Genomic DNA, 9,545 nt, shown 5'->3' with positions numbered 1-9,545 from the left:
TATAACGGTGTAAGGGTTGTCCAAAGTGAACTAACCGGGGTACGCATGACGAGATACAGTGTCAACCATTTCAAATAAATGTGATTGTAACAATGTTCTTGTAATTACTGGTTCACAGCCGATAGAAAGTACTAATCTAAGTTCTTAAAACTTCGAATTTAATGCGTGACGAAGAGAAATGATGCCCTTTCAGCGATATAAATACGATTGAAATCTGTTGCAATTAGGGTTGCCGCACCATAAGGGGCTGCGGTAATATAGGTAAAAATTATTTTACTAATTCTGAGATTCTGCACTATTGGGTCCATGCAATAAGTCCTGAGGAACAAATCTGCGACTAATGACGTTCATTTTAAACGCTTAATTACCGAGGTATTCGCATTTTTTCATCACTAGGAATTTTCACTCACCTGTCGGTATAATTTGGCTAGCAGTTTGAGCGAATTGCCACGGGTGGCGCCACCGGTCGAAAATAGTGGTATTCCGCGTTTAAATGCGATTTTAACCGTGTTCCGGTCGTTTATTGTTATTGTCAATTGCAGGGGATTAATCTACGTTCTTTCAGCTATAAATCGAGTGCTTTATCGAGACGAAAGCTATCCGTATAACGGTGTAAGAGCTGTCCAAAGTGAACTACTCGGTGTATCACTGACGGCGGTGGCCGCCTTCGACCGGTCACGATCACGATGTCACGATCGCCGCTTGCTTCGGCCATAGACATGTCTCTATGGCTTCGGCGATCTTCAATAAGTCGTGTGATTGGTCGTTGGGTGAGAGTGGGTTTCTTTCCCTCTCCAGTATGTATTTCTACGAAATAGAATACAATATTTTGAATATTCTTTACCCTCTATTATATTTGTGTCGTTTGTTTTTAACATTCCACCGGTTGCGCTGTTGTGTCGGGTATAACAACCTGTGTATTTTATCCGGTCAATCGTGTGTCGAACGTTGACGCGACAGATTCAAGGATAAATACATTCATTTACATTTTACTGTATTGACGTGCTTATTGTTTCCCATAAATTTGAGTGTGAAATGTGTGAATGAACAGATTTTGTTTTGGAACTTTCTCTCATCTGTTTCATACATGCATATACGTATATTGCTTTTATTATTTTATCGTAACAACGTTATTCAATTTATAAATATTAATATATGTAAATGTAAATAAACGTACATTCTATTCTTTAAAAGCACCGACGAGATATAAGAATAGACTTTCCACATTATGGGAGTTGGTGGCCCACCTAAACTGTAGTACAGATACCTAAAAAGGTGTGATTTTAGCGCCCTCTATGTTACGAGAACGGTGAATCTGCGGTGGGTAGTGAAACTAAAATGGAAATGGGGCGACGTGGCCCCAGAAAAGTTGACCGAAAAAATACATTGGGTGAAATGTTTACTCGTATACCTCGTCTGTGGAAAAAACGTGGCATAGCATCCATAGCATATACATATTATACATATACATAATAGACTGCACGGTCTTATTATGATTATGAAACTGTAAGTTAATATATTCATTATATTAACTAAATTGATCATAAATTAAAAACATTAAAAATAAATAGTTGGAAAGCGTCTTACATCTATTCTGAATTTATCTGTTTCGAGACTTGCATTGTCATTGCATAACTATTACAATATTGTAATTACCGAAGACATCGATATTTGTGCTATTTCACTTCGTAGACTAATGATATCAGAATTCTTAACGAATCTGTCGCGTAGTCTAGACTTCTTTTCCCTTTTGTTAAACATACATTTTCAAAATGGTGACAAAGTGCGTACTACGGTAAGCACGTTTATTTGTGCACTGGTACCTAAAATTTAATTAATGCAATATACAAGCTTGTATAACTTGATAGGATGTTAGAAAACGAAATGGTATGACATGCTTGAATACAATTACAGTTACCAAAAATTTATATTATAAAACCGCACAGACATATTGTTATTAAAGACATAAAAATTTGTACACCTTTCAGCAATGAAAGTTCGTACAATTTCTTAGCAATTTTCTGCAGTGTTAACATTTGTCTATTATTTATGCCTGTTACGAATTAGTAGGAATATTGTAAGCTGATCTTTTAGTCGAACGTAACGAATTAAGAAGTAATAGTAGATACTTCTCAGTTTGTGGATTCCCATAGTGTGGAAAAATGACACGACTGTGTGTAATACAAAAAAATTATATTTCTTTTTAATCCATGTCCGAGGTAAACGCAACTTCTTTTTCTTTTTCAATTGATTTAATTAATCCATTTCCAATGCAAGGTTAATATATTTCGGACTTACATATACTTTTGTTTTATCTAAAATTTGAACGCGGTCCTCCTTTGCGAAACTGTAGCGGCTATGTAGTTTCTCCATTAATCCAACTACAAATATAAGGTAATATATAAATTATGATATTAATAAATATGACGTGATTAATGCATAAAAGCTTCCTATATCTAATGCAGTGTATGTATTATAATACCTTCTTGAAACCAATGTCAGCGGCATATTCTCTGAAGCATTGTCTGCAAATATTTAAACCGTATTTGCGAATCAATCCATGCCTATTGGCACAAGCACGACTGTAAAGTAAGAATTATATTATTAATATTCGTAATTAGAAGCATAAAACAACGTAAATGAGAATAATACGTTAGTGTTTACGGTAACATAATTTCAAGGTTATGATTGTCATATAGAAATCATTTTACATTTGTAAGATAAATTAATCGATGTACATATGCAATTTTCTTAGAATGACTAACAACTTTTACTTTTGTAATTATTTAAACAAATAGTATCGGTTTTCACGGAAATATTGCATTACCAGAGAGACAAATGTAAACTTCAGCAACACGCGGTCAAGTCAGTGCCGTGTAACTTAATGACATAAATGTGTAATTTTATTACAGAATAATGTAGCAAGTGTTAATACTTACCAGGACCTAGATCCCTGTCCATACTTTCGCGGATGCGAGTACCAAATATTTTGAAAACCCATTTCTTCGTTAAGAAGATGCTCGTTGTACCGATTCAACAACGCAAAAGACAGGAAACACCGGAAACACCGTCTCGACTTGAATCGTGACGATGCGCAGCGGCGGGCTACAAGAAACGATTTCCGCTTGTTTTGAAATATTTTCGAACATGAATTCATCGTGTCGTCGTACAATCGTATTTTCATATTTAATATTACAACATTTGTTCGAATTTTCTAACGGAAATTAACTACCACAGTTTTTCACGTAATTAATGAAGGAACGTATCCCTTAATATACATAGACTTTGCGTATACTTATAAAGTGTGTACGTGTTGTAAGGAATATACATAGGAATATCAAATTATCGATATTACAAAAGTCATGGCTGCTGCGTGTTGCTTGGTACGACAGCCTATTAAATATTACTGAAATCCACACTTTGCCATCAGTTGTATGCTGATATTGTTACAAAGAATATAAAAAATGGGGACACAGTGAACGATCCGTGTAAAAAAACCGGTTTCTCTACGTATGTATATGTCCCACTTGGGTGGCGGGGATAATTACAACGGTACTTTCATTGTCCACGACCTAGCGCTTTAAACAGACAAGGACTCTTCTTGACTCTGCTGCATTCCTCCTGACTCCTCCTCAGGTACATGGACAAATGATACTGAAATCATATGTTTCGTCATGTCCGACGAGAAGAAACAGAAAAAAGAAGACGAGAAAGGGGTTCGTAGCATTCGCCAAACATCTACTTAGGTATTCAGTCATTTACTCGAAAGAAAAACCATTCTAACAAAGGTATGGTTTAACTTTACAGGATACCGATCCTATGGTCTACGCTCAAGTCATGAGTTTAAAGGTGAAGACGCTGCTGAAAATTTTTCTATACTCCGTAGTAGGTCCGATAATATTATACTGTCTCTTTTTCGCCTTTCTATATTATCAAGAAAACTTAGTAACAGTGCAAACGAGAGTGGTGACAATTCATGAAAAAAGACCAGTATACAGGTTATATGCAAGAAGCAACGATACTGGATACTTGAAGCACGTATTCGCTGTACTAAACCGGCTGGGTTTTCAACAGAGCGACAATGATTCAGATTGGGATTTGTTATGGGCACACGACTATCCGTTCCGTGTTTTATCGTCGAATTTAAGTAAATTGGAAGCACATCAGCGTGTCAATCATTTTCCCGGTTGTGGGTACATCACGAACAAGGTGGATTTGTCGATAACGGAAGGACGATATATACTTCCGGCGTTTAAACTACCGGAACAACAGGAAGAATTTGTAAACTATGCCAACGAGTATCCTGAGAAGACTTTCGTACAGAAATCTAATGATCATCGGGGTATCAGCGTGAAGAATACGAGTGACATAAATTTAACAGTGACTGGCTCTTTTGTGCAGGAGTTTATACAACGACCGTTTCTTGTCGACGGTTACAAGTTTGATGTTGGCGTGTATACTGCGATCACTTCCATTGATCCTCTTAGAGTGTACGTGTATGGAGGTGATGTTCTATTTAGATTCTGTCCTATAAAATATTATCCATTCGATCCAAAAATCTTGGACAAGTATGTAGTTGGTGACGATTATTTGCCGATATGGAATGTTCCTTCGTTGAAGCATTATTACACTAATCTAGGATTTTCGATGAAAGATTCGTTTGACGCTTACGTAAAATCACAAGGAAAAGATCCGCAAAAAGTATGGCTTGCTGTTCGTGAGGCGATAAAAGAAATTACTTTGTCGAAGGAAGGCTATATCAAAGAAGCAATGAAACGTTACGGAAATGAAAGAAACTTTTTCGAATTAGTCAGGGTCGACTTTGCTCTCGATGAAGATCTGAATGTGTACACCATGGAGGCTAACATGTCCCCGAACCTGTCCTCTGCTCATTATCCGCCGAATCAGTTGCTTTACGAGCAAGTTATATATAATTTGTTTGCTCTAGTCGGTGTTGGACAGAGAGTCAGAAAAGATTCCTTGAAGAAAAGGTAGGTGTACGAGTATATGTCGTGTTAAAATTAAATTAGAAATAGTTGATACCTTTCGTTTCATTTTAGGAGTAAGATGGAGGAAGAAATGATGGTAGTTGATAAGAACTTGGTAGTTCTTCCAGAACTTTGTACAAAATGCAATGATTGTTTCCGCGTAGAATGTCAGCTTTGTAGACCGTGTTTCACAACTGAAATCAAACTCATTTTGTCCCAAAGTTACCTCGAACATCGGAATAGAATGGACTTCCAAAGAGTCTTTCCACCACCCATAGTATGTTATTTTCTGAAGTATACCATTATTACTTTATCTTTTTTTTGTTCCTTTTAAACAAATTCCAATTATTACTTTCAGACAAAAGATATGGTGCTAAAAGATTACACACTAAGGAATCAGTTATTAGTCAGATGGTATCAAGGAAAATGTGAAATAGACTACTCCTGGTGTTCATAAGTACCTGTCAGCTAAAATAGTTTTATAATAATTTATTACAAACAATCTTTACATGTGTATAAATAAGTACAAAACAATAAAAAATAATGATATATTATTTTGTAATGTTACACAGGTGTAAAACCACTTACGTATATTTTTATACTTACTGCGTAGAAAATTTATATTTAAAGAAAAGTATTTATTAATCAAGCGCTGTTATTGTATCCAAATAAAATCCAAATTTTTATTTCTATTCGTTACAAAATCAAAGAAAAGGAAATGCGTCAAAATTGTCAACAACTACTTATATACGATGCCTGCTAGATTTATGCACTTTTTTGTTTTGCGATCTTTTTTTATTTTTGATTCAGGTACATTTGGGTTTGTACCTTTATAAAATTGCTTCAACAAAGTCATTGCTGCATCACCTTTAACACCACCCGTTATCTTTGTTCGTGATTTATAAATTTCAGAAACATTAAAAACACTAATGCATCCACCAAAACGATCGTTCGCACAACCGTATATAATATTACGTACTTGTAGTTGATACAATGCTGATGTACACATAATGCATGGTTCTACGGTAACTATAACATCGATATTACTAAACACTTCGATGTAATACAAATCGTTAGTCTTACATAATTCGAAAACCTGATCTATACAGTTTATCTCGGCATGTCTAGTCGCATTACGTGTTTCGTTAACTGTATTGTTACCCGTAGCAATGACTTCATTATTGTATATAAATAAACAGCCAACAGGAACTTCTCCTGCTTTTAAGGAGTCATTCGCCTTTTCTAGTGCAACATCCATCCAAGCCATATGGGTTCTCATGTTTCTCTTATAACGCGATACTTATAAATTTTCAAATGTTTTTTTTTGTCAAATTGGGAAAATTAAAATACACAAAAACAGATATTATGATATTAACAATGCTAACAGAAAGAAGCCTTCATATTTTAATCGCTTTTCGTTTTCACAACTTTTTTGGTCCGTGTGTCTTTATATTGTTATGGGTTTCAATTGGTAAAACACTTGAGGAGTCCAAACTCGGACAACTTTTTGGTTGCTTTTTCACTCCAGTTTTTATTATTTGCGGCTCTTGGACTTGGATGAGGTAGACATAGGACCTGAAAATACTCGAATGTGTTTACAATTTATTGTGATAACAGAAATAATTAACACTTTTAATAATTATAGCTACCTTGGCGACCAATTTAGAAGATTGTACCACAAGCTTTGCTCGTTTCTCTGCATATATACCAATACCGATAACAGTCTCAACTTTCAATAGACGAATTGTATCTGCCAGAACCTTATCGCATGCGGAATGCACCTTCTCTATTTCAGTCCCCTAAAAATATAAAATCTTTAACGTATGAACTTAATTTTACATGAAAGCTGTCATTGCCTTTATTTCTGCTGGTGTGATGTTTCTGCCTTTATTATCCATCCATGCGATAGGACAATAGTTATGTATATATGCTTGTTTAAAAAATTTCTCCGAATTTCCACACAACTCTCGAAAGAGTCCCCATAATCTCTTTCCACTGACTTCGCTACGTGTACATTGAAATCCAGTCACTTTTCTATCTGGCTGCTCTTTGGCAGGCTTTCCAACTGGCCCAGAAATCTTTAACCAATCGCGAACCATACTTATTTCACCAAACGGTACTCCGGTCTGGGACATACCCCAGGGACCAGGATTCATTCCAAGAAATAAAATCTTCTTGGCAGTGGAGCAATACTTTCTAACATACATAGCATGTGTATCAAAAGCATATTCAAGAGGACTATAAACATATTCTACAGGTTGTCGGAATGTAATTTTTCCTAACTCAGTGGCCAAATTACGTTCCATTAACAATAATTGTTCAGAAATATCTGTAAGTACAACATCGTCTTCTACTTCTTTTTCATTTGCCTGTGACAGTTTGATTCTTTTAGTATTCCTATCTAATGGTTCGCTATCGCGTCTCGTTCTGGTCTTCCTTGACATTATATGTACATACACTTATGTATATAAATCAGTTTATACGATAAATATTTTCTTGTAACGTATATTGATTCTAAGATTGCAAATATGTACGTGATAACGAGTATAGTTAGGTATACACGCTTCGAATATGTAACACGTTTCAGAAATATTCAAAATACATCGAGATAATTACATATTTAGCACGTATCGAATTTAAAATCAGTAAACAAATACTGTTAAGCTTTGATAGTATATCTATTGAGATAAATTGTAATAGCTTGGTATCTCAACATATATGGTATAACATAATAGTGTAGTATCTGCTGTGTATGCATATGAAGGTTGTTTAAATCGAATAAGTTGCGCTCGTAGATAAATTGTAAGTATAACTTCCCACGTTCACAATCACAATGAAACTGCCGTTGATCTTTGAGTTAGTTGGAGTTAGTCTATCGAACGAAGCAAGGAAACGTGTAACAAAAAAATGAATAGGTACTTGCCGTATGTATAAAGATAAAGAGAATCACAAGAATTCCTATTCTTCTTTACATAAGTATGTCACATTACAAACAACTGCATCAACCAATAATAATACGTACACTGCTTTTTATGATTGTTTCTCCTATATTCAAATATACGTAATATAAATTGTTTTTCTTCTTGTCCAATAGAAATGACTGAAATTTTGTTACGACCAATCAGTAGCGTTTGAACGTCGCCTGTAGAGTTTTTCTGTTGGTACAAAATCAACCAATGAGGAATACATCACACCGAATCACACGACGACTAAGCCTCCATTGTTGTTATAACCATGGTTATTTTCAGTTATCTTCAGTTATTAGCTTCAACACGATCGAACGACACATACGTATCACGGTCGTATACAGGGTGTAATAAAACTGTTGTCCAACCCGGAAATGGGGCATTCGGGGGGTGAACCGGAACAAGTTTTTCCTTAGCAACAATATACTTCTGTATAGAGATGGCGTGCAAAATCACTAACGGTGATTTATCACAATGATCGCCGAATCACGATCACGGTCGTGATTTAACTTCATTCACAACCGTGATTGCGATTTTTCTATCTTGGGTGAATTTGCTCACTGCGATCGTAAGTCCTTGATCTTTAAACAGAAAAACGTATTCAATATGATTTTACGATGAATTACATTACTATTCGTGTTTGTAAACATCAGTAGAAAAAACAAGAAATTCTAAAAAAATGATTTGCTAGGTAACATGTAGATTATAATTTGTAATCATTAATTTATTCATTATTCTTCATTGTTTCTATTTATTCCTTCACTTTATACGATGTAACCCTAATTTTTGTTTTGATGTCGTTAATGTGAAATATACAAATTATGTATCGCGTGTAAAGAACTGTTAGGTTTCTCCACCAATAAGAAAGGATCACGGGAAATCACGAATCACTGTGAAAAATCATCGTGATTGGGAACTACTTCTGTATGAAGGTATCGATACTTACTCGGTATCGAAACAAAATTATCGATACTAGTTGATCGAATTATATTTTTCTAACCTTGATATCCAACACAAAAGTTGTTTCTGCGTTGAGAGAGAATAAAATACAATACTATACTTTATATATTTATTTAAATATTTAATATGAAATATAAAACATATAAACATAAACGTATGTATAAACTATATACGATATATGTACATGATAAATAAATATGCACATACATCTCACACACACACACGGGGTCTCTTACGCATGCTCTGGGGGTTCTATGACCCCTCTTACCAAGCTACTACACAGGTCGATACTCACCATTCCATACGAGTACTTTTGTTCGATACTACTTGGTATCGCAACCGCAGGTATCAATACCAAAAGTACTCGGTATCGAAACAAAAGTATCCAGTAATGTACTCGTATTTACTTGTATCGATTCGTCCCTAGTCGTATATACAGGTCCGAAAACTCCTGTGATGGGGATGATCTCTTAATGAAGATCAAAAGTTTCATGAATCTTCCGCTAGCCACGCAACACCGCAATCGATGCGTCCGTACAAAAACGCATGCTGATGCAGCGTCGGTCGTATATACACAGTCGTATACACCGTATGCATGCGGAACACAAGTTGTGCGAGCTGCCAGTAGAGA

At 35.4% G+C, this 9,545-nt stretch overlaps 4 protein-coding genes across 4 annotated transcripts; 1 reads left to right on the top strand and 3 right to left on the bottom strand.

Annotated features, from left to right (window-relative positions):
- Positions 1-2,178: 2,178 nt before the first annotated feature.
- On the bottom strand, positions 2,179-3,064 carry LOC107189320 (40S ribosomal protein S29). Its single transcript, XM_015577818.1, has 3 exons — positions 2,940-3,064; positions 2,483-2,582; positions 2,179-2,381 (listed from the first exon to the last, which is right to left on the bottom strand). Exons 1-3 carry the CDS (start codon positions 2,999-3,001, stop codon positions 2,373-2,375), a joined length of 171 nt encoding a protein of 56 aa, XP_015433304.1. The 5' UTR covers positions 3,002-3,064; the 3' UTR covers positions 2,179-2,372.
- Positions 3,065-3,674: 610 nt separating this feature from the next.
- Positions 3,675-5,469, top strand: LOC107189309 (tubulin polyglutamylase TTLL7). The gene is made up of 4 exons (XM_015577804.1): positions 3,675-3,716; positions 3,808-4,991; positions 5,061-5,265; positions 5,347-5,469. Exons 1-4 carry the CDS (start codon positions 3,675-3,677, stop codon positions 5,443-5,445), a joined length of 1,530 nt encoding a protein of 509 aa, XP_015433290.1. The 3' UTR covers positions 5,446-5,469.
- Positions 5,470-5,644: 175 nt separating this feature from the next.
- On the bottom strand, positions 5,645-6,267 carry LOC107189319 (tRNA-specific adenosine deaminase 2). The gene has a single exon (XM_015577817.1). The coding sequence runs from the start codon at positions 6,265-6,267 to the stop codon at positions 5,728-5,730; it is 540 nt and encodes a 179-aa protein (XP_015433303.1). The 3' UTR covers positions 5,645-5,727.
- A 19-nt stretch (positions 6,268-6,286) lies between these two features.
- Positions 6,287-7,607, bottom strand: LOC107189318 (single-strand selective monofunctional uracil DNA glycosylase). The gene is made up of 3 exons (XM_015577816.1): positions 6,845-7,607; positions 6,638-6,787; positions 6,287-6,563 (listed from the first exon to the last, which is right to left on the bottom strand). The coding sequence occupies exons 1-3, from the start codon at positions 7,430-7,432 to the stop codon at positions 6,453-6,455; spliced, it is 849 nt and encodes a 282-aa protein (XP_015433302.1). The 5' UTR covers positions 7,433-7,607; the 3' UTR covers positions 6,287-6,452.
- Positions 7,608-9,545: the final 1,938 nt, after the last annotated feature.

The sequence above is a fragment of the Dufourea novaeangliae genome, unplaced genomic scaffold (assembly GCF_001272555.1).
Source record: "Dufourea novaeangliae isolate 0120121106 unplaced genomic scaffold, ASM127255v1 scaffold142, whole genome shotgun sequence".
In the NCBI taxonomy this organism is placed as follows: Eukaryota; Metazoa; Arthropoda; class Insecta; order Hymenoptera; family Halictidae; genus Dufourea; species Dufourea novaeangliae.
This window is presented reverse-complemented; position numbering and strand designations above follow the sequence as displayed.

Excerpts from the sequence above, each read along its gene's own strand:
- LOC107189320 (XM_015577818.1), bottom strand. The coding sequence starts at position 3,001 with ATGGGTTTTCAAAATATTTGGTACTCGCATCCGCGAAAGTATGGACAG. Across the intron at positions 2,583-2,939 it reads GGACAGGGATCTAGGTCCTG|TCGTGCTTGTGCCAATAGGC; the intron begins GTAAGTATTAAC and ends CTTACTTTACAG.
- LOC107189309 (XM_015577804.1), top strand. The coding sequence starts at position 3,675 with ATGTCCGACGAGAAGAAACAGAAAAAAGAAGACGAGAAAGGG. Across the intron at positions 4,992-5,060 it reads AAAGATTCCTTGAAGAAAAG|GAGTAAGATGGAGGAAGAAA; the intron begins GTAGGTGTACGA and ends GTTTCATTTTAG. Across the intron at positions 5,266-5,346 it reads GAGTCTTTCCACCACCCATA|ACAAAAGATATGGTGCTAAA; the intron begins GTATGTTATTTT and ends TATTACTTTCAG.
- LOC107189319 (XM_015577817.1), bottom strand. The coding sequence starts at position 6,267 with ATGAGAACCCATATGGCTTGGATGGATGTTGCACTAGAAAAGGCGAAT.
- LOC107189318 (XM_015577816.1), bottom strand. The coding sequence starts at position 7,432 with ATGTCAAGGAAGACCAGAACGAGACGCGATAGCGAACCATTAGATAGG. Across the intron at positions 6,788-6,844 it reads TCACACCAGCAGAAATAAAG|GGGACTGAAATAGAGAAGGT; the intron begins GCAATGACAGCT and ends TTATATTTTTAG. Across the intron at positions 6,564-6,637 it reads CTTCTAAATTGGTCGCCAAG|GTCCTATGTCTACCTCATCC; the intron begins GTAGCTATAATT and ends GAGTATTTTCAG.